General features: G+C 42.4%; 2 protein-coding genes and 1 long non-coding RNA gene across 5 annotated transcripts in view; 1 reads left to right on the top strand and 2 right to left on the bottom strand.

Moving 5' to 3' along the window:
- Positions 1-541: 541 nt before the first annotated feature.
- Positions 542-15,908, bottom strand: RAD51 (RAD51 recombinase). 2 transcript variants are annotated; one of them, XM_083509631.1, is made up of 10 exons: positions 15,778-15,908; positions 15,040-15,153; positions 14,390-14,527; positions 14,045-14,162; positions 13,258-13,349; positions 12,228-12,322; positions 11,222-11,335; positions 3,788-3,917; positions 3,526-3,647; positions 542-1,362 (listed from the first exon to the last, which is right to left on the bottom strand). In XM_083509631.1, the coding sequence occupies exons 2-10, from the start codon at positions 15,139-15,141 to the stop codon at positions 1,239-1,241; spliced, it is 1,035 nt and encodes a 344-aa protein (XP_083365757.1). In that variant the 5' UTR covers positions 15,142-15,153; positions 15,778-15,908; the 3' UTR covers positions 542-1,238. The 2 variants fall into 2 exon arrangements, with proteins under 2 accessions (XP_083365757.1, XP_083365756.1); XM_083509630.1 differs by having other exon boundaries at positions 15,040-15,172; positions 15,778-15,901.
- An 809-nt stretch (positions 15,909-16,717) lies between these two features.
- LOC310710357 lies at positions 16,718-25,090 on the top strand. 2 transcript variants are annotated; one of them, XR_014527964.1, is made up of 4 exons: positions 16,718-18,006; positions 20,823-20,982; positions 22,248-22,383; positions 24,336-25,090. It is a non-coding gene; the product is annotated as an uncharacterized lncRNA (long non-coding RNA). The 2 variants fall into 2 exon arrangements; XR_014527965.1 differs by lacking the exon at positions 16,718-18,006 and having other exon boundaries at positions 20,364-20,982.
- KNL1 (kinetochore scaffold 1) overlaps positions 19,265-25,092 on the bottom strand; it is a 31,778-nt gene continuing 25,950 nt past the window's right edge. The window contains exons 22-26 of the mRNA XM_083505710.1: positions 23,651-23,719; positions 23,207-23,316; positions 22,192-22,310; positions 20,235-20,357; positions 19,265-20,128 (exon numbers count right to left, since the gene is read on the bottom strand). Of these exons, the coding sequence (XP_083361836.1) occupies positions 20,014-20,128; positions 20,235-20,357; positions 22,192-22,310; positions 23,207-23,316; positions 23,651-23,719 (536 nt within the window). The 3' untranslated portion in view covers positions 19,265-20,013. The remainder of the gene's footprint in view (positions 20,129-20,234; positions 20,358-22,191; positions 22,311-23,206; positions 23,317-23,650; positions 23,720-25,092) is intronic.

The raw sequence follows: 25,092 nt of genomic DNA, 5'->3' as shown, positions 1-25,092 counted from the left end.
CACTAGACCTTTGTGAAAATCCACTGAATTTGTAGAAGTTAAAACAATGCAACTCAGTGCTCCAGGGAAGGATGAGAGCTCTGGAGCAGAGCATTTGTTCTGCATGCAGATGTGCCTGGGTTCAACCCCTGGCATCTAAGAGAGACTATGTCCAAAGCTCTAGCTCAGTATTGTGTAGACAATACTGAGCTAGAGGGACCAATGGTTTGACTCAGTATAAAGTAGCTTCCAACATTTCTAATCCAAAGCATACAAATGAAATGTCTGCATTAGAATCATTTTGATTTTTCTGTTGCAAAGCATAACAAACTCTGCCTACATTATTCTTTCATTGGGATCCACATGTAATCTATGTCAGAGGTTGCCAACATGGTGCTCTCCAGATACTGTTGAACTACACTTCCCATCTTCCCTGACTGTTAGGCCATATTAGTTGGGGCTTACAGGAGTTTAAATATGCTTTCCTGTACATTTGTGTTTGCCACAGAGCAATGAATAAGAGTAAGAACACAACAGGCACCCATTGCTAAAGCCAAACTGCTAGATGTGTATGATTAACTTTAATTAAATCAAATTGTCTAGAAAGTATTTACAGGCGGAAGATAAAGATGCAGAGCACATCTCAGCAACGCTGTTACATAGAAAGATGCCAAGCTTTTCTGGGTTGATGCAAATAGCATCTCAATTTACAGCAGTGCAAACAGTGTAATAAAAAAAAATTTAATTTCAGTTTCTGTTCTAAAGATGTAGAGCTATCAGTTCAAACAGGTTCTCTGCTAATGCCTTTATTAAAAAGCCTCTAATCTGAACTGGCAGCTGCCTGAATTTTAGGATAAGCAAATCTCCTTTACTGAACATACTTGTTCCATTCTGCTTTGGCATCAGTCACTATAACCAGGAAATGTTCAGTATTTCATACTTTCTGTATCCATAAGCTTTGCACACATTTTGTAAATGTTTAAGTTGTTTCTCACCACATTACTGTATTAAACAATGGAGGGATCCATCACGCCGACAAACATCAGATGTGGGTCAGCAGGACAAACAGTCCTTGAGGTTTGTTTTGCAACTAGTTGCAGCAACACCAGCAGGAGTAGTCAGTCCAAGTATAGTGTATGGAAGCTTTCTCTGGCAGTCTGAAGCCTAAAGCTATGGTGGAAGAATCGTCTTGAAGGATCATATGGAAAGGAGAGCCTTTTTTGACCACTCTCTTCTTGCAAATTGAAATATGGTATTCTTCAGTCTTTAGCATCTCCTATTCCATCAGGATTAATAGCAAACATGGCTTCTGCTTCAGGGAGGCAAGGCGAATCATAGATTTTGCATATTCTAGTTTCACCCCGACCTTTTCTCAAGTACAGCCTGGCAGGAAGAAATTAATGCATTTATTCAATTGCAACTGTTTATCTATTTAAAGTAAAAATACTTAGCAGCCATGCGACTCCAGATCAATTATGTACAAGTTAATTCTCCCCACCTGTGATAAATTATTGTGAATTAAGGGGGTGAGAATGGGTAAGTGAGGCAAAGAGCTTATTCTCACAGCAGGTTGAAAATGGTTGCAGCATTCCTTTCTGAGTGGGAAGGCAAGCAGGCAGGCAAACAAACAGGTACGACTATTAATATAACAAGTCACCTGCTGAGTTGTGAGAATTCCTTGTTCTCTACTTCCTTCCTCCCCCCCCTCCAACTGAGCAGTACTCTCTCACACAGAGGAACAACAGGAATCGAGGTCTATAGACTCAGGTCTATTAATTTCCCCTTTGAGAGGGTGAAGCAACCTGATGTACAGTCTACTAGAACTTAAGGCTAGAAAAGAGAACGGGGGACAATTCTTTCTTTCCACAGGCAGTTAGGTGAGGGGGCAATGTGCAGGCATGTACAAATGCTGAGTTACATTCAACATGCAAATTTTATCTTTCAAGTAGAGATTGATATATGACGCAACATCCAACTGTGCAGTCTTATCATATTCAATAATCCACAGCAGTTTGTGTCTCACTGCTCCCTGGTCAGCTAGCCTGCTTCATAATAACTTAATCAGAAGTTATTTTGGAACAGGACAGTTAAGGAGACCATGAAAGGTAGCTCCTCCCAACCCTCAGACACGCAAATGGGGATTCACAGTAGACTGTTACAGTGCATCTCCAGCCACTTACAGGAGAACTCCTCCAGCCTGGAACAGGAACCTCATAGTGCTTTAGGGTGGCGGGTTGGGGGCTTTCATGATGTGTAAAAGGAAAAAGGACACTTTCTTTCTCCTCCACTTTTCTGAAACCTTCTCTTGTTGCGCTATAATGTGCTGAAGCACTCTGGTTCAAGGCTAGCAGCCAGCATGAAACCAGTGTTTTATTGCTGAGGGGTTCTGGGGAATGAGATTGGCAGGGTGTGGTGTAGATGTTCTTTTGCCTTGCTTCCCTTTTTAGTGACATATATTCTCCTCCTGCAGTCCTAAGGGCTGAAGCAGACCAATTCCTTCCCTCCATTTTTCTTTTACTTGTATCTATTTCAATGGTCACTTTCAGAATTCAATTGCCCTTAACATTCTATAGGCCCTGAAAACTGTTCATTGGTTTATGTTTACAAATATTGCTTTTAATTGGCAAACTAATATACTTCTGCATACCTAGGGAGTTGCCTCAAGAATGCAAAAACCATTACTTTCATTTTGGGTGGCCCTGTTTGCTTCCAAATCATAGGACCACCCTAGCTTGCATCAGGTGGCATGGTGGAGCAACTTCCTAGTGATAATTGCATTTATGTTTATATTAATTTCTCATAAACGCCTTCACCAATACCACCTGGCAAGTCAACTGTGAGGCCTTTCTATCACATTCACACTCAGCAACCGCTTTTCTTTCTTCATAACCTTGAGGCTATATCTGCAAAGTGCTCTCTGAAAGCTGTTTTAGAGACATAGTGAGAAAAGACTAACACAGGCCACCTACTGATGAGAAAGGGTTACTGGAAGCACATGACCGCCAGTGCTTCTAGTTCACACTGCATCTCTACTACTATTCACAATCCCTACTATCAAGTTTCACCATAAATCAATTTAACAGACCCAACACTGTTTGAAGAGTGTGCCCCTCCCTTATTTTCCTATCACAACTGTCCATCAACCAGTTCTCAGCTGATGTCCTCTATAAACCTATTGAGATGGCTGGTTGGCACAAAGTCACTCTATTCTGGCTATCCTTGAGCTCGGGAACTTGTTTTTTTAAGGTACACTTGATACAAATCTGGCCATTTTTAGGAATTTGTATCTTTATACCTTTAAGCCATCATGTTTCAATGTATCTTACATTTTGTTAAAGCTGTCAGCTGCTTTGAGCTAGGGCACAAACTGAAAATGATGATCATATCAACTTTCGAATTCTGCCTGAAGAACAAAACCTGTTCTTGCTCCAAGAATGAAACTACTACTCCACATATAGACCTCCAACCATATAAACATTTCACACTTGGTCAAAGGATGACCTGAAAAAGTAATGCAGACAAGAGACTAATAAATTGACATTTTACCTAGTTGTTGAAGCATGTGCAATGATATTTCCTCCAATAGGTTTCTTGGGATCTGCAGCAAACATTGCAGCTCCATCTACTTGTGCTACCACCTGGTTCGTGATTACTACTGCCACACCAAACTGCCATAGAAAAGAAACATGTGATCATTTTTAATTTCTCTGGTCTGTTCCTATTCACTAGTATAAGCGTGTCCAGAAACACTTGCCCTGAACTTTGCAACTGGAACAAAAATGACAGGTAGGTCAGATTATTAATTTACCTCATCTGCAATTCGAAGCAACATACGTAGAAATCTGGCCAAATGCATCTGTCTGGCTGACAGTTCACCACGGCCAGAGTAATCTGTCCGGTAAAGGGCTGTAGCACTGTCCACTATCAGCAAAGCATACCTGAAAGAATGCAACAGGTGGGCATTACTATGCATAGATTTCCACTCCTGGCTGGAAGAGATTAATCTTACTTTTGTGTGCAGCTTGGCCTGTCTTAAGCAAATTCAATGGAACAACTAATTTATCTGTCAGAGAACAGATGTATCTGTAACCACACGATCTTTACCTAAAATCATATTTGGTTGAAACAAACTCAAGCTCAATTGCCATCTTGTTTTCTCTCTTTGTATTCACTAAATTCTAAAACCTTACTGTTTGGCAGAAATTCTTATTGATGACAACCCATCATCTTCCCTCACGGTAATACTACTTTAAAACTATAAAAGATGAAACAATTTCTTGTAATTGGCTAAGCAATATCAGGATCAATACCCGTAGTTTTCCTTCTGTAAAAAAGGTATCATTGTTCCATGAAATATTTGGGAGAGAAGGAAACGGCCAACTTGGAATTCATTTTGTCAGTGGTAGTAAGGGGTGTTATCTATTTTGCTGCTTAGAATGTGGCTTACTGACAAATCAGCTGGCAACGTTCTAAAGAACTATTTTAACTAAATACAGTAAGTTCTGTGAGATCCAGTGCCACACTAATGGATGTGTTGGGACTTCCTCTTCCTCCACCAGCAATTTGCTCCTGAGTCCCCCAACCCTCTGGAAAAGGTGAGGTGGTGATTGGGGGGTGGGTAAAGGGAATCGCATTTGCATGAGAAGAGGTTTTTTGCGCAAGTGAGCCACTTAGTTAAAATAGTTATTTAGAAAGCAAATGTAAGTGTTATTAAGTATTCCCCCCATAAAAACAGCTTTCTAACTTTGTATTTACCCTTATTTAAAGGGAGCAGGCTTTGTGAGTAACAGAGTCTGCGCATGTCCTAGTCACAGGATGTTTATGTTCTTGCTGAGATTCCTTTCGTTTTCTCAGTTGGCCGAAGATGCTGACACAGAACGGTCACGTTTTCTTTTGTTCTGTTAAACGCTAATAAAGTCTGAAAATTATGCTCTTCTGCGGTGCAAGCTTTTGGCTGTGTTTCTGCTGATAAACAGTGTACACCCAGCCCTGGAATGTGGCTAGGAATTTCCAGAGGCTTCGTGTCGCTAACTGCTGGATCTGCCTGTCTACGGGAGGCCGATGGATCGTCCAGAACTCCGGCTTGGGGGCTCATGATGGACACTATCTCCCTGGCAGTTTCCCAACAACAAGGTTTCGGGCCCAGATTCACGGCACCTACAGGAGAGTAAAGCTGCAACAGACTGCGTTTGAGAGGTATGAAGGTGGGAAAAGCGAAAGAAATGAGGGAGGCATTTGGCTTTTCTGTTTTACCTCTTTGATCTACGGCAAGGCTTAATTGGCCTGGGAGCCGAGCCAGAAAGGCTTCGTGATTAATGGCTGCCAAGATAAGGAGTCTTTGAAGGCATAGAGAGACTCACGGCTAAAGCAAAAAGCTGGAAATGGAATTTTTCCAAGCTTCTGAAACTGCTCCGTGTCCTAAGTTGGATGGGCAGAATTATGAACCCTGGGCAAAATGGTGTGAGAGTTTACTGCGTCAGTTTGGGGTATGGCATGTCGTGAGTGAGCCCCCCCCAGTTCCTCTGACAGAGAGATGGAAAGGCCAGAATTCGAAAGCCATTGACGTAATAGTCTTATCCGTATCTCTTGAGGAAATTAAGACGCTGGCTGGCAACACCACTGCACGTGCAATGTGGTCTGCTTTAAAAGAAGCTCACAAGCCAATAATCCCAGCCCAGAGTTTGACTGCAAATGAGTGCAGGGATGCTGAGGGCACCAGTTGCAAGCTGCAGGGGGAGCTGACCGTCACGTCATCCCAGGCAGCATTCCAGCCTCCAGGGGGAGCCAAGGAGTCGGCAGCTGAGAGCTCTGGTTCTCGTGAGAACCAAGGTCATCGCCTTTGCAGAGGCCGGAAAGGCAAAGGTAAACAGATGCCTACAGATGGCCAGGAGCAGAGGGAGGGTGAAGAGCCCGCGCAAGGGAAAAACAAAGCGTTGTTTACTGGCACAGCTTCACCAAAGGCTAAAGGCACGTCTGCAGATGGCCAGAAGCAGGGGGGCGAGCTGCAAAAGCCCACGTCAGTGGAAAGCAAGGTTTTGCTTGCTGGCACAGCTTCACCAAAGGCTAAAGGCAAGTCTGCTGGCCAGGAGCAGCAGGGGGGCAAGCTGCGAAACAAGGGTTTGCTTGCTGTAAAGACTGCTCCAACAGCAAAAGGCAGCTTTGTTGTGGATTCAGGCTGCACGCGCCACATTTCGAAGGATCGCCATCTCTTTATCTCCTTCAAGCCTCAGGAAGGTGAGATCCACCTGGCTGATGGAAGGACGTTGCAGATTGCAGGAGAAGGGACTGTGAAACTTGCAAGTCTGCACACAACCATCAGCGGTGTACTTTATGTTCCAGGAGCGGCGAGCAACTTGTTGAGCGTCCCACAGCTTACTGGGCGTGGTTTTCAGATTTCCTTCAAGAGGAGCGTCTGTGTCATCAGTAAAGGCAAAGAGGACTATTTGCATGCAAAGTTTATGGATGGTTTGTTCCATATAACTTATGATGACACTGCTATTGTTTCTAATGCTGATTCTTGTTGTGTTGCACAAACTAACAAAGTTCTTCATGCAGGTTGCATTCATGATGCGCATCGAAGGTTTGGTCACCTCTCTTGGAAGGCACTGGCCAAGATGCCAGAGGTGGTTGAAGGTTTGAACATCAAACCTTGTAAATTTCACATGAAATGTGTATCTTGTGCAGAGAACAAGGTGAAGGTTGCTCCAAAAGGCAAGGAGTCTAGCAGGCAGGCTTCCAAGCCCTACCAGCTAGTGCATGCGGACCTGGTTGGTCCACTAGCGCCCTCTATAGGAGGAGCAAGGTACTTCATGATTCTGATTGATTCTTTTTCTAGGTACATTCATGTGTATTTGCTCGAACAGAAATCGCAAGCGTTTCCAAAGTTTAAGGAATTCTGTGCTTGGTTGGAGAATGTGCACAGTAAACGTATTTCTTGTTTGTTTACTGATCGGGGCGGGGAGTTTACTTCTCAGCAGTTTGAAGCTTTCCTGACTGAGAAGGGAATCCAGCATGACATGTCAACGCCCAGATCACCATGGATGAATGGGCTTGCGGAGAGAGCAAATCAAACATTGCTGCAAGGAATCAAAACCTTGTTGCATGATGCCAATCTCCCTGATAAGTTTTGGGGGGAAGCTTTGGGGAATCTGGTTTACAGTTATAATCGCAGATTGTCATCACCCATAGGTTGTACCCCCTATGAGAAGATGTTTGGCAAGAAACCCAACACCAAACACATGAGAATTTTTGGTTCGGACATGTGGGTACGCACACAACAAACCAACAAGCTTGGGAAGCGTGGGGCACATGGTTTGTTCATGGGGTACGAAAAAGGTGCATACAGGGTATGGATGACTGACTCTAAGTCCATTAAGTTCACAAGGAGTGTTGAGTACAATCCTAAGTGGGGGGAAAATGTGGGAATTTTCCAGAGTTACCCAGAGGAGGATGAAGGTGATGTCAAGCAAGCAGCTAAAGCTGAGGAAGCTGCTGATGATGATGAGGATGAGGATGATGATGAGGATGATGATGATGATCAGAGTTCGGATTCCAGTTCAGTGGGCGGCGCTGCTGCTGATGTCAGTGAAAGTGATGACACAGCAGACTACCAGAGCGCAAAGGCCTCAGTCAGACCATCCGATGCGTCTGACAATGAACTGGAGGAACCACTGTTCACCATTGGTCACTTTTCTCCTAAGAAAGAGGAGATGAGTCCAGAAGACTTGCGTCTAGTACGTAGATCTGAAAGGGCGACCAAGGGCAGACCTCCAAAGAGGTATGCTGATGAGTTTGCTAAGACAGCAACTGCTGTACTTAGTAGCTCAGAGAAGGTGTGGGAACCTTCAAGCTTCAAAGAGGTTCAGGAGTTAACCTCTAAAGATGCTGAGCCTTGGCTTAATGCCATGAAGGCTGAAGTTGATTCCTTGAACAGGAACCAAACTTGGGAATTGGTACCGGTAGTCCCAGGAATGAGACTGGTTGGCAGCAAATGGGTCTTCAAGGCCAAGACAGACCAGAATGGCAAGGTAGTCAGACACAAAGCCAGATTGGTTGCCAGAGGTTTTTCACAGGTACCAGGACAGGATTACCACGAGACCTACTCCCCCACAGTCAAATATGAGAGCATTCGGCTGATGCTCAAGGTCGCTGCGGAGGAGAAACTGCATGTTTCCCACCACGACATTAATACAGCTTTTTTGTATGGGATTTTGAATGAACAGCTGTTCATGCTTCCACCTGATGGGATGCAGATACAGAAGGGAATGGTCTGTAAACTGCGGAAATCCTTATATGGTCTCAAGCAGAGTGCCAGGTGTTGGAACACAAAACTCACTGAGACATTGCTTTCTCTAGGTTTTCACCAGGGCAAAGCTGATCCATGTGTGTTTGTCAAAGAGGAGGGGCAAAACAAACTGTATTGTTTATGTTTTGTTGATGATCTTCTGATGTTTTGGAAGAATCAGGCTTTTTACCAAAGCACCCTAGCTCAGCTGAAGGAGCACTTTGACATGAAGGATCTTGGTGAGGTATCCAACTATCTTTCTCTGCAGGTGGAGAAGGACCAAGCAGGTAATTTTCTGGTACACCAAACACAGAAAATTGCTGATGTATTAACCAGGTTGAATTTGGTTGATGCAAACCCAGCAGACACACCGATGGTGACAGGTTACCAGGTAGACAGTACTGCTGAAGCGTTTTCTGACACAACGCTGTACAGATGCATTCTAGGCAAGCTGAATTTCATTGCCAGATGTTCAAGACCTGACATAGCTGTAAGCTGTAATCTGCTTAGCAGACATGCCAACAATCCTACGGTTCAGGATTGGAAAGCTCTGAAGCGCATAGCCCGCTATTTGAAAGGGACTATGCACTACAGGCTGAGGTTCACCAGTCAGAAGACTGGAGGTCTTGAAATCTTTGCAGATGCTAGTTTTGGAAGTGACACCACGGATGGTACAAGCACTTCTGGAGTATGCTACATGTACAACCACTGCCTGTTTGACTGGTTGTGCAAGAAGCAGACAACAGTGAGCCTAAGTTCCTGTGAAGCAGAACTCAATGCTCTGTCATTTTCACTCATGGATTGTGAATGGTTGATGCAACTGTTTAAGGACATCAGGGTGTCTGTGAAATGTCCTATACAAGTGTATCAAGACAATAGATCGTGTTTGGCTTTGCTGAACTCTGAGAGTTGCAAGCAGAGAACCAAGTACTTGCAGATTAAGCTACATCGTGCAAGAGAGTGTATTCAGAAAGGACTGATTCAGGTGTCCTACATGGCAGGAAATGAAATTCCTGCTGATCTGTTGTCTAAGGTTGTTAACAAAGAACAACATAAGGTTTATGTACAAAGGTTGCAATTGAGTGAACCACAGGTACAACAGGTTACACGGAAAGGGGGAGGATGTTAGGATATTTCCGTTCCACCTTAAAGGGAGCAGGCTTTGTGAGTAACAGAGTCTGCGCATGTCCTAGTCACAGGATGTTTATGTTCTTGCTGAGATTCCTTTCGTTTTCTCAGTTGGCCGAAGATGCTGACACAGAACGGTCACGTTTTCTTTTGTTCTGTTAAACGCTAATAAAGTCTGAAAATTATGCTCTTCTGCGGTGCAAGCTTTTGGCTGTGTTTCTGCTGATAAACAGTGTACACCCAGCCCTGGAATGTGGCTAGGAATTTCCAGAGGCTTCGTGTCGCTAACTGCTGGATCTGCCTGTCTACGGGAGGCCGATGGATCGTCCAGAACTCCGGCTTGGGGGCTCATGATGGACACTATCTCCCTGGCAGTTTCCCAACAGACTGTACTCTTCTATTTATAACCAAAGCATCTTACAACAAAAATAAAATAAAACCAGAGTAAAAATCACTTAATTAAAAATGGAAACAATATTAATAAATCAGAGCAATAAAAATAGAACAAATACACTAGGTTTAAGAAGAAATGCAGATCAGATCTTAAAAGCCAGCTTAAAAAATAGATGCAGTTACATGTCAAAGAAAAATGGGGGCAGAGAAGGAGAACACTGGTGAAGCTCCATTTTAGGGAGAGGGAGTTCAATAACTGTGTGTCTCCACCAAAGTATTCCTTCAATAATCTTATTTACTAGAAACTGCTTTGGTTCTTAGTTATTCTAAAAGTTTTGTTTGCCAGCTAACTTTGTTATTGGATAATAAACAACTTCTTTCATTTGCGAAGAAAATTGGTTATCCAGCTGGATTTTGCCAATTCTCCCCCTTTCCTCATGCAGCCCCAGTACTACTTTCTATGCTGTTCCAGAGGGCCCTCAACTGATTTCTTAGACCAGTGGTTTTCAACCAGTGTGCCACTGCACCTTGGGATGCCTTGAATGATGGTCAGGGGTGCTGTGGGATGCCCTATCGCGTCTCTGCCTCCCAAAGGCTTGCACAGCTGTTTGTTGCAGCAGCCCTGGCTACAAGCTCCCCCCAGGTGGTGCCTCTGGGGCTGGTCGGGGTGCTGGTTGCCAGGAGCTGAGTTAGCCTTGGAGTAAGCAAGCAAGCAGACTAGGGAGCCCAGCCAGCCAGTTTGCCAGCCCTTGCTGTTGGGAATGGACAGACAAGTCCCAAGCCCCTGTGGGGCAGTGAGAGGAAGTACCTCTCTTTGGGGTGGGGGCGGCAGCAGTGACTGTCCAGAGGACTCCCAAGGAGAGGAGACAAGAGAGGAGGCTGAGGCAACACTCCACAAGAGAGGGTGTTTGAAAAGCGGTGAGGGTCTGCTAGCTCTGCAGGCAAGGGTTGATATAAGTGGGCTCCTGAGGCCCACTGGGGCACCACAGAACAAATGTAGTTGGTCAAGGGAGCTGTGGACTCAAAAAGGTTGAAAACCTCTGCCTTAGACCCATTCTAGTCTGGACCCTACCCTCTTTTAAAATAGAAACACAACCTTGAGTGGTACACGACTAAGGTCTGCATCTGGATGGTGAGAGTGCAATTCTATTAGTTCTACTCAACACCATTAGTTCAGCCCCAATCAGCAGCTTCTGATACTACAGGCAATGGCGAATTTGAATGGGGGTTACATTCCTGAGCCCTGTGTGTGTTGGCAGGACACATAAGCCCACCCCACCCCCTCTTCTGGCCATATCCGGGTTGCCGCGATGTGTGCAGTTGCAAGTAAATTGGTCATTGCCTTTACCATGGTATTCTTCTGCTCTGTCAGTTGGAGTTGGGCTTAGCAGATACACTTTCTTAAAGAATAAAGTCAGTCCCCTCTACTGAGGTTACCTTGATTCAGTCATCATAGCAGATGCTTGGTAAAGAAGCTGGGTCTGATGGTCTGTGTTAAATCCTCGTGCATATGCCACATTATCAAGCACATCACTGCCGGATAAGCCATACCTAGGAAATAAACCAAACAAAGAGAATGTGATTCTGTCTAACAAAGCGGGAGGCATTATAAGACACCTTTTAAATAAATCTAATCAAAGCTTGCTTGACAAAGAGTATCTATTGCTACTTCTCCCCACCCCACCCCCCACTTCAACCATATTGTACTTTGGATAAAAAGAACTCTTAATAAAGCAAACTTTGCTTTTAAAAAAAGTACTTCCATGTTATATGTTCCACTTATATTGAATAGCTTTACCCTTTATATTGAAATAGCTTTACCCTTCCTGCTGCTCTCTGCAAGTGACGTACCAGAGATAATTTTGTCAGATTTCTCTGCTTTGTTGCATTCAAGCTTACAATGTGCACTTTTATTCAATCCACTTTAAAGAAAACTCAAGCTTTTCAAGTTTGCCTGGGAAGCAATGTAACTACCATGTTAATTAATATAACTATCACTTCTCCAAGTCCATTTTTGTAGAAGCATGTAGCCAAATCTGTGTGACTTTTCAAATAGTTTTCTTTTCAAATAGCATATTCTCACATTTAATCTAATTAATTCTGTTTATATGACTGTGCTGGGTTGACTGGTTTTAATGTAGTGGCTATTTGTAATGTTCTGAGATGTTATAAAAGTTTTAAATTGTGCTTTTGTATTGTTAGTGTTATGCTTGTCCCTTTGTGAGGAGATTCATCTGAAAAATGGAATAAAAATCTATTAAACAGGTTTGACCCGAGCAAATGATATGTCACTTTCAGTGGGAAATGTTTAACAATAAGTCAAGTTCACTATGGACTTGATACCAAGTACCATGCATTTATTTCATCAACTGTCAGTAGATGGCAGTATTGTTATACAATCTTCTACAGAATTCTGGATGCAACACCAATTATTCCAACAGACCTCTCAGCCACAGCAAGCAATCGCTCTGGACGAAATGTGCCCTCTGTGTCAATGTACATGGCCTTCCCTTCAGCACCGCCTCGATCAACAGGGAGCTAACAAAAAAAGGGTGGGAATCCAGTTAGTCACAACAACATTTTGATCTCTGGGAAACTTAAATCTAAGAGCATCTTTCTATAATGTGCATACAGCTTAATATGTTCAACTGATCTCAGGATCATGCAGGAACAGGGGAAAAAACATGTCTGCAATTCTAGAACATCTGGGAGACAAAAGTAAAGATTGATGATTTTGCCAGCAATGCTTAGATTTTTTTTTTACAAGGACAGTGAGAAAGATAGTGAGGAAAAAGGTATATTAGAAGATGAACGCATATGAGAGGCGAGTCTAAGGGAAACATTAGAGGATGACAAAGCTGCAAATAAAAAATAAACCCAATATATGAACAGTCAATTTTCAACCTTAAATAAGCTATTTAACAAAACTTATGGGACAGACTTATCCAGGTAAACTCACACATTGATTAAAATTGGTTAAGAAGCCCTGCCCCACAACCCTTATTTGAGAGGTATCATCTTCAGGGGATAGGAATAGTGTTAGGGTGTGCTTATCCTGGAAGTTGAAAGCTGAACTATCCATTTGAAGAAAGATCAAGACCTGGAAGTTTCTGTGATTAGGAAACACTGCAAGGAAGTGAGGGAAGGGTGCGTTCCGCTATAATCCTCATTCCTATCAGCTGCTTTATCTAAAAGTGTGCTGGATGCATTTGTCACATCACAGTGAACAGAAGTTTTAAGAAGAGTTAATCAAGCATTCTCTTTCTGCAGACTGCACTTCCTCCCATCTCTTTGCAGGGGTGCCTAAAGTTTCAAATCTAGGTCTGCTAAATGTCTAGCTCAGCCTTCAGTATCACAAGATCTCATGCATTGTCTTTCTAATTGTCCAAATTATACTTCAATTCATTAAAAAATGCATGAAACAGAGGGGAAAAGTTTAATTTTTTTGTCCAGTACTTATGTAAGCCACTTACCTGGCAGGTTACTGCCAATGTGAGACACAACTGAGTCTTTCCCGTGCGGAATTCGCCAAACATCTCCGTAATAGACCCAGTTTCTATTCCTCCTTTACAAGAAAGAAATGCAACATACTTCAGATTCTTATCAATAATCATATAAACAGCAGATATCAGAGTATCACAGAACTCTTGAGGACAGAATTTAGATTAAAGTTCTTTACTTTACTTTACTTTACTTTACTCAGGTAAATTATATAACAGCCACTTTTTAATAATAAAATGGGAAGAAAAAGTATTTAGTACTATTCAGGAGCTAGACGTACATTTCTTTGTGAAGTTACTATTGAAATTATTTTTGAACTGGTTTCCCAGCTATGGAATGTAATGTATAATGAACCAATTAAAAATGTTTTGTGAAGCAGGGATACAGATCTCTCTAGTCTTTAAGGAGGCATGTTTACTCAGAAGCTCAATTGATTTCAACAGGATGTACTCTCAGGTGAAAAGTCTATAAGGATCCAGCCTACATAGCACTTTGAAGCTATATAAGTGAGCTATGTGCATATCTTACTTTTTAAGCTGCTGCCTGAGTGTTTGTTATGATCTTTATAATGTACCTTTATATATATTAGCTAGCTCTCTACACCAACTTATGAAGGCTATGCCCTGAAAGGCAGCCCATAAACACTTAAATATGCATTTTATATGTATGCCTATAGCAACTATTCTATATTTGGTTTTGTATTTGTAATGTGTGATAAAATTACGTTAAAGAAATCAAGGGTTACACCAAGATATATACCTTGAAGCAGCTTATCAAGTTCTTTGGACCCAGTCGTGATTTGAATGATCTCTGACCTCTGCTGATGAAACTCTGTTGCTGTGGTGAATCCCATTGGTACCAATTTTGCTGCTTCTGCCTGAGAAACACGGTAAGATCAAAAGACTGAGTAATAAACAGCTGCATCCTTATATTAAAACTCCCACTCTTTTTGTTGCTAGGATTGTTTATTCCAAACTATACTATAATAAGACTTAGAAAAAGTATGCATTCATCTCTTACTTGAAAAACTTTCAAAGAGCATTGTATTCCCATAGCCTCTTGAAAACAATATATATACATTATAACAGCGTTAAGTATAATTACCAGGATTTTATCTGCTTTAGCTTCACTTATGCCTTTAATATTGAGCAATTCCTTCTTTGGTGCATAGGCAACAGCTTCAACTGTGTGAAATCCAGCTTCTTCTAACTTCTTCACATCATTGGCATTAATACCACATTGCTATACAAGACAATATATATTATTCAGTATGAAACATTAGATTCTTGAATAAATCACTTTAGTTGCAGCTTATCACATTTTAACATAATTTTGTACTTCTCTGGCAGTAAGTAGCATTGAACTCAACAGGTGCAGTAGACACACATGAGGTTCTGCTTTAAGTGTTAACGATCTCAATTCATGCAAAATATTGCTTCTAAAAACATTACATTTTAGAGTTGGATACAATTGATTTTAAAATTGCTGTATTTTCATTCCTTCATAGACTGATCAGATAAACAACTTTCAGTAAAGTTTTAATAAAGCTGTCATTGGCAAAAAGCAGGTCTCTGAGGTACGTATTGCTGTGTATATCTGTCCCTGTGTATATTTTATTAAAAATGATATGAGCAATTGCAATGAATCTTATACTTTAACATTTTAAAGATTCAGTTACAGAAAGTTTGGGCCACTTTAGACATTTAATCTCAAGCGTGCATTTTATAACCTTAAGTTCCCCATTGGTCACATACCTCTAGCCGTGAAATGGGCTGAGGACCAAAGCGTCCCTCCTCTGTTGATGTTTCCAGACTTTCATCTTCCTCACGTTGCAATTGCATGGCCATGGCGCACATCAGTCAATCCTCCTATCAAAACAGGAAGTACCTAATGCAAGAGTTATGCAACTTCAGTGATGCGATTTTTTTGTAAACAACGATTTCATCTTACTGCTACAACTTTATGGTCACACAGGACGCTACCACCACTACTGTAACAACAGAGAGGTTCGCTCACTCGCTTTGGAGTAGAGGCTTGCGCTTAACCCACCTTCCCACATTTTGTATTCACATTTTATTGGCGAACTGCCACGTAACAGTTTTCAACTGTAACTGCTTTCACGTGTTTGTTTTTAACCTTGCCTCTGTTTTTAGAGCGCCTAAATCGTTTCAGGGTGTTTTTGCTTTGTTAACTGCGCTTTCCCTGGGCTGCTCGGGGAAGAAAGGCGGCGTATAAACCGCAATAAGCAAACAAGGTAGCGCAGCAGAGGCAAAAGCATACGGAGGCCGCCAGAACAGGAGGCCTCACGAGCAGCTTCTTATTCCTTAGCCTCTCTTTCAGGTAGGCCGGGAAGCCCGAGCCCAACTCTCGCCCCGCTCCCTGGGCCTTTCAGTGACCCAACAACGACGGACGCCATTCGGAGGGGGGATGGCGGAGAAAGGCCGTTTCTTCGTCCCGCGAGGGCGAACGGAAGGAGCGGCCCACGGACTCACCTCCGCTCACACACTACGGTCCCTCTGTCACCGTTCCGGATTCAGACGAGCCCGCCACTGCGTGACGCAACCGACGCGCACGCGCGTAGCGACGTCTCGGAAGGGCGGAGGCCTTCAGCGCGCATGCTCCCTTCCCCGGGTTTGGCGCTCGTCCGTCGGCTGGGGCTCGTTAGCGGATTGTAGCGGGGCGGGGCCTACGCGTGCCTTCCTCTTAAGCCCCGCCCCGCCCCTTTCAAAAGTTATGAGGCAGCCTTTCTCAACCTGTGGGTAGCCAGATGTTGTTGAACTACAACTCCCATCAACCCTAGCCAGCATGGCCAGAGCTCAGGGATGATGGGAGTTGTAGTCTAACATCATCTGGGTTGTTGGTAGATTTTGAGGGGCGGTGCGGCGGTCCACTCAGGGTAGTAGTCTAGACCTTGTATTCACAGCAGGCTGAAGAGGTTTGGACTCAGTGGCTGCATCTGCAGAACACATATTGCGGAAGAGAGGAACTTGAAACCCAAACACTACCCTCCGTTGTTTCTCCTCGCACATTTCACTCTTGCAATGTTGACGCACAGGCGCATGCGCACACACGTGGCTTTAAAATATAGTATATGGGGTGTTAAAGGAGGGGTAGTACCTCTGGTGGGGGACGCATCATGCTCCTTCTCGGGTAATTTGTCCAGGAGTGCCAACTTGAACAAAATATGGGGGGGTGGGAGGCAAGCCCTGCCCTACATAATCACACGATGCTGTGCATGCACACCATTTGAATCATAGCAGTCAACTTTTCCCTTTTCTTGCGAGAAATCCTATTTGGAATAAGGGAATTTCCCTTTAAAAAAGGGAAACGTTAACAGCTATGATGTGAATGGCAATGCCCGTCAACATTGGGAGGCCCAGCTCCCTCTGATATTTTTTATTGGGGGGCAAAGACCCCTCGGCCCCTAGTTTGTCCACCTTTGGTCTCCACCCTGCATTTATCTAGATGCAGATATGTGTCCTAGATGCTGTCAGCATGGGATAGATAGCACCCACACCTCAGAATGGCTTCGACTGGCCAGCTAAACCAGGTGAGTAGCCAATGGATATCAAAACCTCAGTTAGACTTCCCTGCATGTCAAGACAGGCTGAAAATGAGGGTCTTGCATGAGCAGCCCAGGACCTCCATATGCACTGCCCAGGCTTGTGCCCTGGGGAAGTCACTTCGGTGCTGCAGCTTGACTTCACCCCCAGAGGCACACTCCGTTGTCTTTCCAGACAGATGGATGCCAACATTCATCCTGATCGCCTCTTGCCAGGTGACCACAACAATGGTGGTGGGATTGCTGTGAGACCCAAATTTTGCTGTGAGGGTATATATAGAGAGATATTAATAGGAAACTTGATTTACATTAGATTTTTTTAAACTACCAATTTAAAATCAATCCACCCTGCTATCATCTGGGACAGATAGCCCAAGCAGATGCAATGGGCTACTCTAATAAACAAATATACACTACAGTTCCAACCAGCAACTTTCCATTTTAATTAGCCAGTAAAACAAATGGGAATTTGAAAGCTGTCAAAAACTTGCAGCAGGAGTGCCCTCTGATGGTGAAGCACAGCCATAACATCAAAACAGTAGGTTTCCTAGTCCCATGTAACCCCCATAGGAACCCTTTATGTCTTACCCTGGTGCACAAGAAGCCTCTAAAGGCCCTCCCAATGACATTTGCTTTCCTAAGGGATCTTTGCAAACGTGTGTGCATGTACTCTCTACCTTCTGAGTAGGGGGTGATCCATAGGAGTGACACAAGAAGGAACCAGAGGAGGTGGTACAAAGATCACTCACTCAAAAATCCCAGTGAACCCATGGGCCTTAGCTGGTTGGCGTTTGCTTTATTCAATTCTACATGGCTCTTCTACCAATAGTAATTGTTTCGTCAGAAAATGCTAACTATGTAGAACAGCCACTACAAGCACTGAAAAAGCAGCTACAGGTTGGGGAACTTTTATAACAGCATAGTGCTAACTTGAGGCAATTATTAATCAACTGCAAACTTCTTTAAAAATGAACTGAAGCAATGAGATATCTGTCCTACTTTCATTAATAAATGTTATCAAGTGATTACTGATTGGTACTGATAAGAGTAAATTTGATAGATGTAGAAATTAACAAGGCAGAGCCAGGAACCCTTTCATCTGCTCAGCCCAGTGCAACCCCATCAAGGCTCAGTAGTCAAGAAAGCAGAGGACCAGAAGGTGCAATTGCTCTGGTTTGTCTCTGGGAGGCAGGCAATGTAATATTCCAGTGATCCCTTGCTGGTTACAGAGGCTGGTCTGCTTCTCTTTGGTTTTGCAGCCTCAAGTTGATTGTCAGCTGGAACAGTAATGACTTGGACTCCACAACTAATGCCTTTGTGCTAGTAGTGGTGTACAGAGCAACAACAGGGTGACTTCCAGTTGCTGAGGACCAAGGATGTGGACAAGGTGCTTGGCAAACACCAGCTGACCACCTGTCAAAAACCAGCCCTTTGCAGCTTATTTCATCTAATAAGAAGGGGATGTCTGGCCAAGAGTTGTAAGCACCTCCTTCAGAGAAGTGGTGTTAACCTCCTTAAACAAAATGGTAATTAAGCACTCCTAAAAAAACCTAGCTGGACCCAGAAAATATAAATGATAGCTGGTTGCTAACATCTCCTTTCTGAGCAAGGAGCTTGAGCAAGTGGTTGCTAGTCTGGTTTATGGTGTTCAGATACCTAATGGTTAATGGGCAGTATAAAATGGTATACAGTGGTACCTCAGGTTACATACGCTTCAGGTTACAGACTCCGCTAACCCAGAAATAGTGCTTCAGGTTAAGAACTTTGCTTCAGGATGAGAACAGAAATCGTGCTCCGGCGGCACAGCGGCAGCAGGAGGCCCCCATTAGCCAATGTGGTACTTCAGGTTAAGAACAGTGTCAGGTTAAGAACGGACCTCCGGAACGAATTAAGTACTTAACCTGAAGTACCACTGTATGCTGTTCTTTTTAAGCATACACTTTGGCCTCATCTTGTCTGTGAAATAACATTTATTTATCTTCTTATTTTGTGAGGTTATTAAATTGAAAGGCAGAGTAGAATGAATCCTTTCATCCAAAATATTCAGAATTTTTCTGAAACAGTTCTAGAAAGTTAAACAAGGAATAGGTTGTCAAAAGAAGTTATTTTACCACAACCACATTATAGAAAGGAAAAGCAGGGAGAAATGAGCACAATACCATGATTAATATAACTTACAATCTTCTTAGAACTGAATGTGTAATATTTTGCATTTATTCCATTGATGTTTTCTAATGAGTAATTTGTTTTTTCAGTCTTTTGATATGAAACCATTTTTGAAGGAGAGGAAAGACAAACAGCAAAACCAAAATCGTCCAAACAGTTTAAAGGATTTAAAACACACACACACCACCAAAGTAAATAGTGGATTTAGAGGAAGTGTTGGCAGCATTACTTACAAGTCACCACTAAGACAATTTTTTTTAGTGTAGGTGGGTTTATTATACTTCCCCCATTAACAAAAAGTAACAAAATTAAAAAACCTAAACAATTCAAAAAGCATTAAAAATGCTATACTTCACACATATACATACATCGTCCAGCAACTAGAGATCACAGTGGAGAAAATATGGATGCCTTATTATAATAATATAAGCTTTGTAGATATGAGATGCAACCACATCTATCTGAATAATTTAAAAATCTTAACAGTCAGACTGGACTAGTGACGATGGCAGCCAAATAATTCAGTCAACAGAAGCATGGATGCACCAATACTCACTTCATTACAAGTCTGAAACATTGGATAGCACACCTACTTTTCTATATGCAATGTTTTAATTTTTGTAGTTGTAATTAATCAATCTTGGGGCAACTTTCTAAAAATAGAACTTCTTTATTTTTGTAGGGGTCAAAAGCTACTGCTAGCCATTAATACACATGTAGGCCTTGGAAGATACACATCACTGCAGTACTTGACCTATGAAATTGCACTAACTACTGCAGAAGAACTGCAACATCAGTTTTGCAGTAAAATTAATTTATCAGAAATTAAGAGTAGCCTTAAAAAGTGCTAGAAAACAACAACAGAACTATGCAATATCCCTTAGCTATACACTTTTCAGTAGGCAAAAAGGACTAAGTGGTGATCCTTACTAAGAAAATAAGCAAAGATTTGACTACTGAATGATTGCTCATTCCACCCCACCCCCTCCCCGCTGCTCTGCTATCTTTGGATTGGAGGACCCTGGAGCAGATTATGATGAATCTGATTGACCATTCTCTTCAAGTAGTTGGCTCCCACTGGAACACTGGATAAAACAACAGAAATTTCCTCTTGGCTGTGAAGAGAAAATGCATACACATGAGGATCAAATAAATGAAAACCTTCCCATAAAACTATAGTAAAAATTATGGCTCTCACACCTTCTGTTTTATTTTACTCACTTAAGTTTGCCGGTGCATTTTGGAATGGTGAAAGCTATTGGGGACACAGGATAGCTGGCAGATAAAGACAGTTCAACTTCAAACTTTGCAAATGATACAGAACTGGAGAATAACAGCTTCACTCTACGTAGAAAACAAAATATAGATACAGTCATACCTCATGTTGCGTCCGCTTCAGGTTACGTGTTTTCGTGTTGCGTCCTGCAGCAACCCAGAAGTACCGGAACAGGTTACTTCCAGGTTTTGCCGCTCGCACATGTGCAGAAGCACTAAATCGCGCTGCGCATGTGTGCAGACGCGGCACTTTGGCTTGCGTCAGTTCCGTGTTATGGATGGGCCTCCAGAATGGATCCCGTCCGTAACATGAGGTTCCACTGTCCAAAGAATTATTTGTGTTGTGCCTCAGTAACTGTTGAATGTTAAAATAAATAAAAAAATTGTCCAGTAGCACCTTAGAGACCAGCTACGTTTGTTCTGGGTATAAGCTTTCATGTGCATGCACACTTAAGTATTCTACATGAAACAGTTGGGAGAGGTAATCAGTTTGCATGCTATTTATGTTCAATTTCTCCCTTTTATCAAATCTAGGAGATGCACTGATATTTAAACAGTTATCTAAAGGGCACAGTGAGAGCTACTAAACTGATGCTGAACACAGACAGGATTGAAGTACTGTGGGTAGAAGGAATGGACCATGGTGGAGGCATTCAGCTTGTACTGGATGAATTGCACCCCTCTTAAAGATCAGGTTGATAACTCAGGGATATACAGTATTTGAATCCAGCTTTGCTGTTGGGATCACAATGTGATAGTTTTGCCTTCGACTTCCTTTCTCCAATTCCAGATTATGCCTGTGCCGCCTCCTGGAATAAAACGACCTTACCATCTACCTATGCTTCAATAAAAATTCAGGCTTTATTATTAACAATTCAGGCTGACTTTGAAAAGTCTTCAGAACTTTAAGTGGTCCAGAATACAGCAGCTAGATTGTTAACAGGGACCTTTCATTGCAAACATTCCATCAGCTCTTAAAGACCTTCATAGAGCCCCTGCTTGCCACCAAGGCCAATTGAAGCAGCTGGGTTTTGACTTATAAAGGCCTAAAACACCTAGTCCAAGCCACCTGGATGACTGTTTGCTCCCTCCATGAATCTACCTTCATTAAAGGCCATTTTCTGGGTACCCCTGCCCTCTGAGATTAAGTGGCTAGCTACTACAGAGGGGACCCTTTTATGATTGCACCCAGCCTGCAGGACCCCCTGTCAGGGAGATCCACTCTTTCTTGTTATCTTTTAGGTGCCAGGCAGCCCATCTTGTTTTGACAAGGCTCTTTTATGTTTAGAAAGTTGCTTTAACTTGGTTTTGTTTCATCTTCCGCTCTGGAAGTACAATGTTTTAATTTGGTTCTGCTCTTTTTATCATGTTTTAGCTGAACTGCTGTTCATGCAATGCATTTTTAATACAGTCATACCTCATGTTATGTTTGCTTCATGATACGTTTTTTCAGGTTGCGTCCCACAGCGACCCGGAAGTACCGGAAAGGGTTACTTCCGGGTTTCGCTGCGCACGCATGCGTGGCAAATCACAACCTGCACATGCGTAGACATGCCGCTGCGGGTTGCGTTCTGCTCATGTTGCAAACGGGCCTCCGGAACGGATCTCGTTCGCAACCAGAGGTACCACTGTACTGTATATTTTAAGATACTTCATTCCTTGCTTGCTATCTGGATATCCTTGCTATCATTCCTTGCTTGCTATATAGGGGGAAACGGCTTTTTAAAATCCTGCTGAGGTGAAACACACCAGAATTTTGTGCTATAAATATTAAATTCTTGCCAGAAAGATTTTGGAAGGATTGTAACACACCCTCTACCAATCCTAACTTTTACACCAATCCTAACTTGTACACCAAACAAATACATTTAGAGAACTAGAATAGACTTTGTTAAGCATTTACTTTGTATCGTTCACATCTGTCTTCAGCAGATTGAATTTTCCACCCCATCTGTTTAGATACTCGATCTCTTCTCCCAGAAGTTCACAACGACTCACCACAAGGGAAATGTCACGCAGCACCTGATTAGACAATCAGAGCAAGTAATGATGACAACTTAGGTCCCAGATTTCCTGAGATAGGATGGGAAGAAAGGTACGCCACTCCTCTTCTACATTTTCTTCACAGCAAGGAGGAGGATGTGTGCAAACCTTCTCCGGACACAAAGCAACTTAACTAGACTAGGGGTCAGCAACCTTGTCCAGCCGTGGGCCAGTCCACCAACCCTCAGACCATGTGGTGGGCCAGACTATTTTTTTTTGGGGGGGGGGGATGAACAAATTCCTATGCCCCACAAATAACCCAGAGATGCATTTTAAATAAAAGGAAACATTCTACTCATGTAAAAACACATAATTTTGTCATTTATTTGCATTCCTATACTTTTAAAGTTACACTCAATGTAATCACTTTATAAATTGCTTTTCTACCCTAGAAAAGGGCCATCAAATGCAGAAAAACAATAAAGCAAATCACAACACAGTTTCTTTGGGCAGGATTCACCTAATCATCCTAATCAGTGAAAACCCTGCAAGGACTTCTGCTTACACAACAGGGCTTCCCTCTTCTTCCTCCACAATTGGCTTGTGGGGAGGGGTTGGGAGAACTCCCAGAACTGTGCACAGGGGGAGGAGTGGGGGCGGGATAGTTCCATCTGGCAAGCTGCAATGATTGGAAGAGTGTGATGCTGAATTCCTTTCATTCTTCATAGCCTCCATTAAGTGTCACTACAGCGTCACTAAAGCAGGTGAAAAAGTTCTGCTGGGAAGCTACTTCCACCTAGAATTGCTCCAAAATGTATAGACTTTTCTGTACTTCTGGATCTTCTTTGTTGACTCTTCCAAGCAATAAAAGCAGCATAGAACAAATTATAGCAACATTTTAAAAAAAAACCTTTTGCTTTTCATTGTTAAGTTACCTGATAAAGATGATGCACTGTTGAGCATTTTTCCTTCAATGAACTCTGACTGTTCATAAACTGGAAGATGAGTCTATGCACTAGTTTTGAAGATGGCAAAGCCTTTGCTTCTGTATAGGAGAACAAAGAAACAACAAACTCTGTTTTAGGTTTAAGTTATATTCAAGTCATTTCATTCTATTCAACTCATGGATGATTTTGAATGCCTTCAAAATCTTGAAGGCATTTGATATTTAGTTTGATTTAATTGCTTTGCTTTTTGCTTCACACTGGGAATTTCATTGTTAGTTGAAAGTTTTATCTGAGAAAAAGGAACGTTCTTCACAGAAGACTGCTTTTCATGTTTTCTTGAAGTTCAGCAATACTTTTCACAAGAGAAGCTGGAAAATGCAGATCTCCTTCCAGAAAAAAATATCACAGAAGCAAAATGCTTCAAAGCCTTACCATCCAACAGTGACTCGAGGTTCACACCAACAATATTCACGCAGAACCTGTTGCTGAAAACAGCACCATCTATGAGAAAGCAGACATAATATAAGTTCTATGATTCTATTTCAGAATGAGGTCTAGTTTTCACTGAGATGGTCAGCCTGTGTCTGGGTTGTCCCTCTTCATATAGGTCAGAATTCAAATAAATAAATCATTCTGCACAAAAAACCTGCATGTCAGGGTCCAGCCTTTGTCATGATGTGCAGGATACAGTGTGGGGAGATGTAAATATAAATACTTTTTTTTGTATAGTGGAATACAGTGGTGCCTCGCAAGACGAAATTAATCCGTTCCGCGAGTCTCTTCGTCTTGTGGTTTTTTCGTCTTGCGAAGCACGGCTATTAGCGGCTTAAAGAAAAAGGACACAAACTCGCAAGAACTCGCAAGACGTTTCGTCTTGGGAAGCAAGCCCTTAGGGAAATTCGTCTTGCGGAACGACTCAAAAAACGGAAAACTCTTTCGTCTAGCGAGTTTTTCGTCTTGCGAGGCATTCGTCTTGCGGGGCACCACTGTATTCAACCATGCAAGTCCCTCCCTGCTGCTTACAATACCATTGTACCAAAGACACAATTCTGCAGACTTTTGTTCAAAGATCCATGCTCCATTTCTCACTGTTCTGCTTGATGATCTGATTTTGCAGACACCAAGAGTGGGAACTGCTAGGATGAGACCTAGCCATCCTGGTCATCTGTATGAGGTCCTACTCCCGGCTCTACCCCTGCAAACACCTGAAACATTGAGGAAAGTTTCCTGCACAGTGACATGGCAAAGAGTTACTGACCCAAATTTGGAGCAGTGAATGGTAACACAATTTTGTAAGGTGATTAGAGCCATACACTACCAGCAGCTCTGGATGGAGGATTTCAGACAAGGGACAGAAGCTAGCAAAGAGATCACTGTCTGTTCCTTCTACACTATACTCCCTACTGTGCTTCACATGGTCATCTACCACCAACTGTGGGATGGAATCAGATTTATTTTAATATTTTAATTTTGTTATGTTGTAAACTGGCTTGGAAGAATTTGGATCCTGAATAGTTGTAGGAATAATTGTAATAAATATTAAATACCTGTAATCTAGATAGCCCAAACACTGGTTTGCCACTTTAGAGAGCTAAATTTATGTCACTCAATAAAATTGAAGACCAAATGCCTTTTCAGTCTGCATGCAATTTTTTTTTACAGCTCAGTTCTTATCAAATTAATCAGTTTTGCCTGTAGTCTGCTTTAGTGTTTTTCTAGCTTTAAAAAAAATCACATTATGATGTTTGTGAGCAGACCTGAGTTCTTTTGGGACCTCTTGGCAGGAGTAAAATATCAAAAAACACATCTAGAGTAGATAGTGGTGCTTTTATAGTGCTTCATATAGCAGATAGAGTTTTTAGTATTTTTGCAAC

The sequence above is a fragment of the Podarcis liolepis genome, assembly GCF_965112155.1.
Source record: "Podarcis liolepis genome assembly, chromosome: 1".
Lineage (NCBI taxonomy): Eukaryota > Metazoa > Chordata > Lepidosauria > Squamata > Lacertidae > Podarcis > Podarcis liolepis.
This window is presented reverse-complemented; position numbering and strand designations above follow the sequence as displayed.

What these genes read in the sequence shown, in the direction of transcription:
- RAD51 (XM_083509631.1), bottom strand. Translation starts at nt 15,141, where the DNA reads ATGTGCGCCATGGCCATGCAATTGCAACGTGAGGAAGATGAAAGTCTG. An exon ending in AGCCCATTTCACGGCTAGAG is followed by an intron (nt 14,528 to 15,039) that starts GTATGTGACCAA and finishes TGTCTTGTATAG; the next exon opens with CAATGTGGTATTAATGCCAA. An exon ending in TTGCTTGCTGTGGCTGAGAG is followed by an intron (nt 11,336 to 12,227) that starts GTCTGTTGGAAT and finishes TTTATTTCCTAG; the next exon opens with GTATGGCTTATCCGGCAGTG.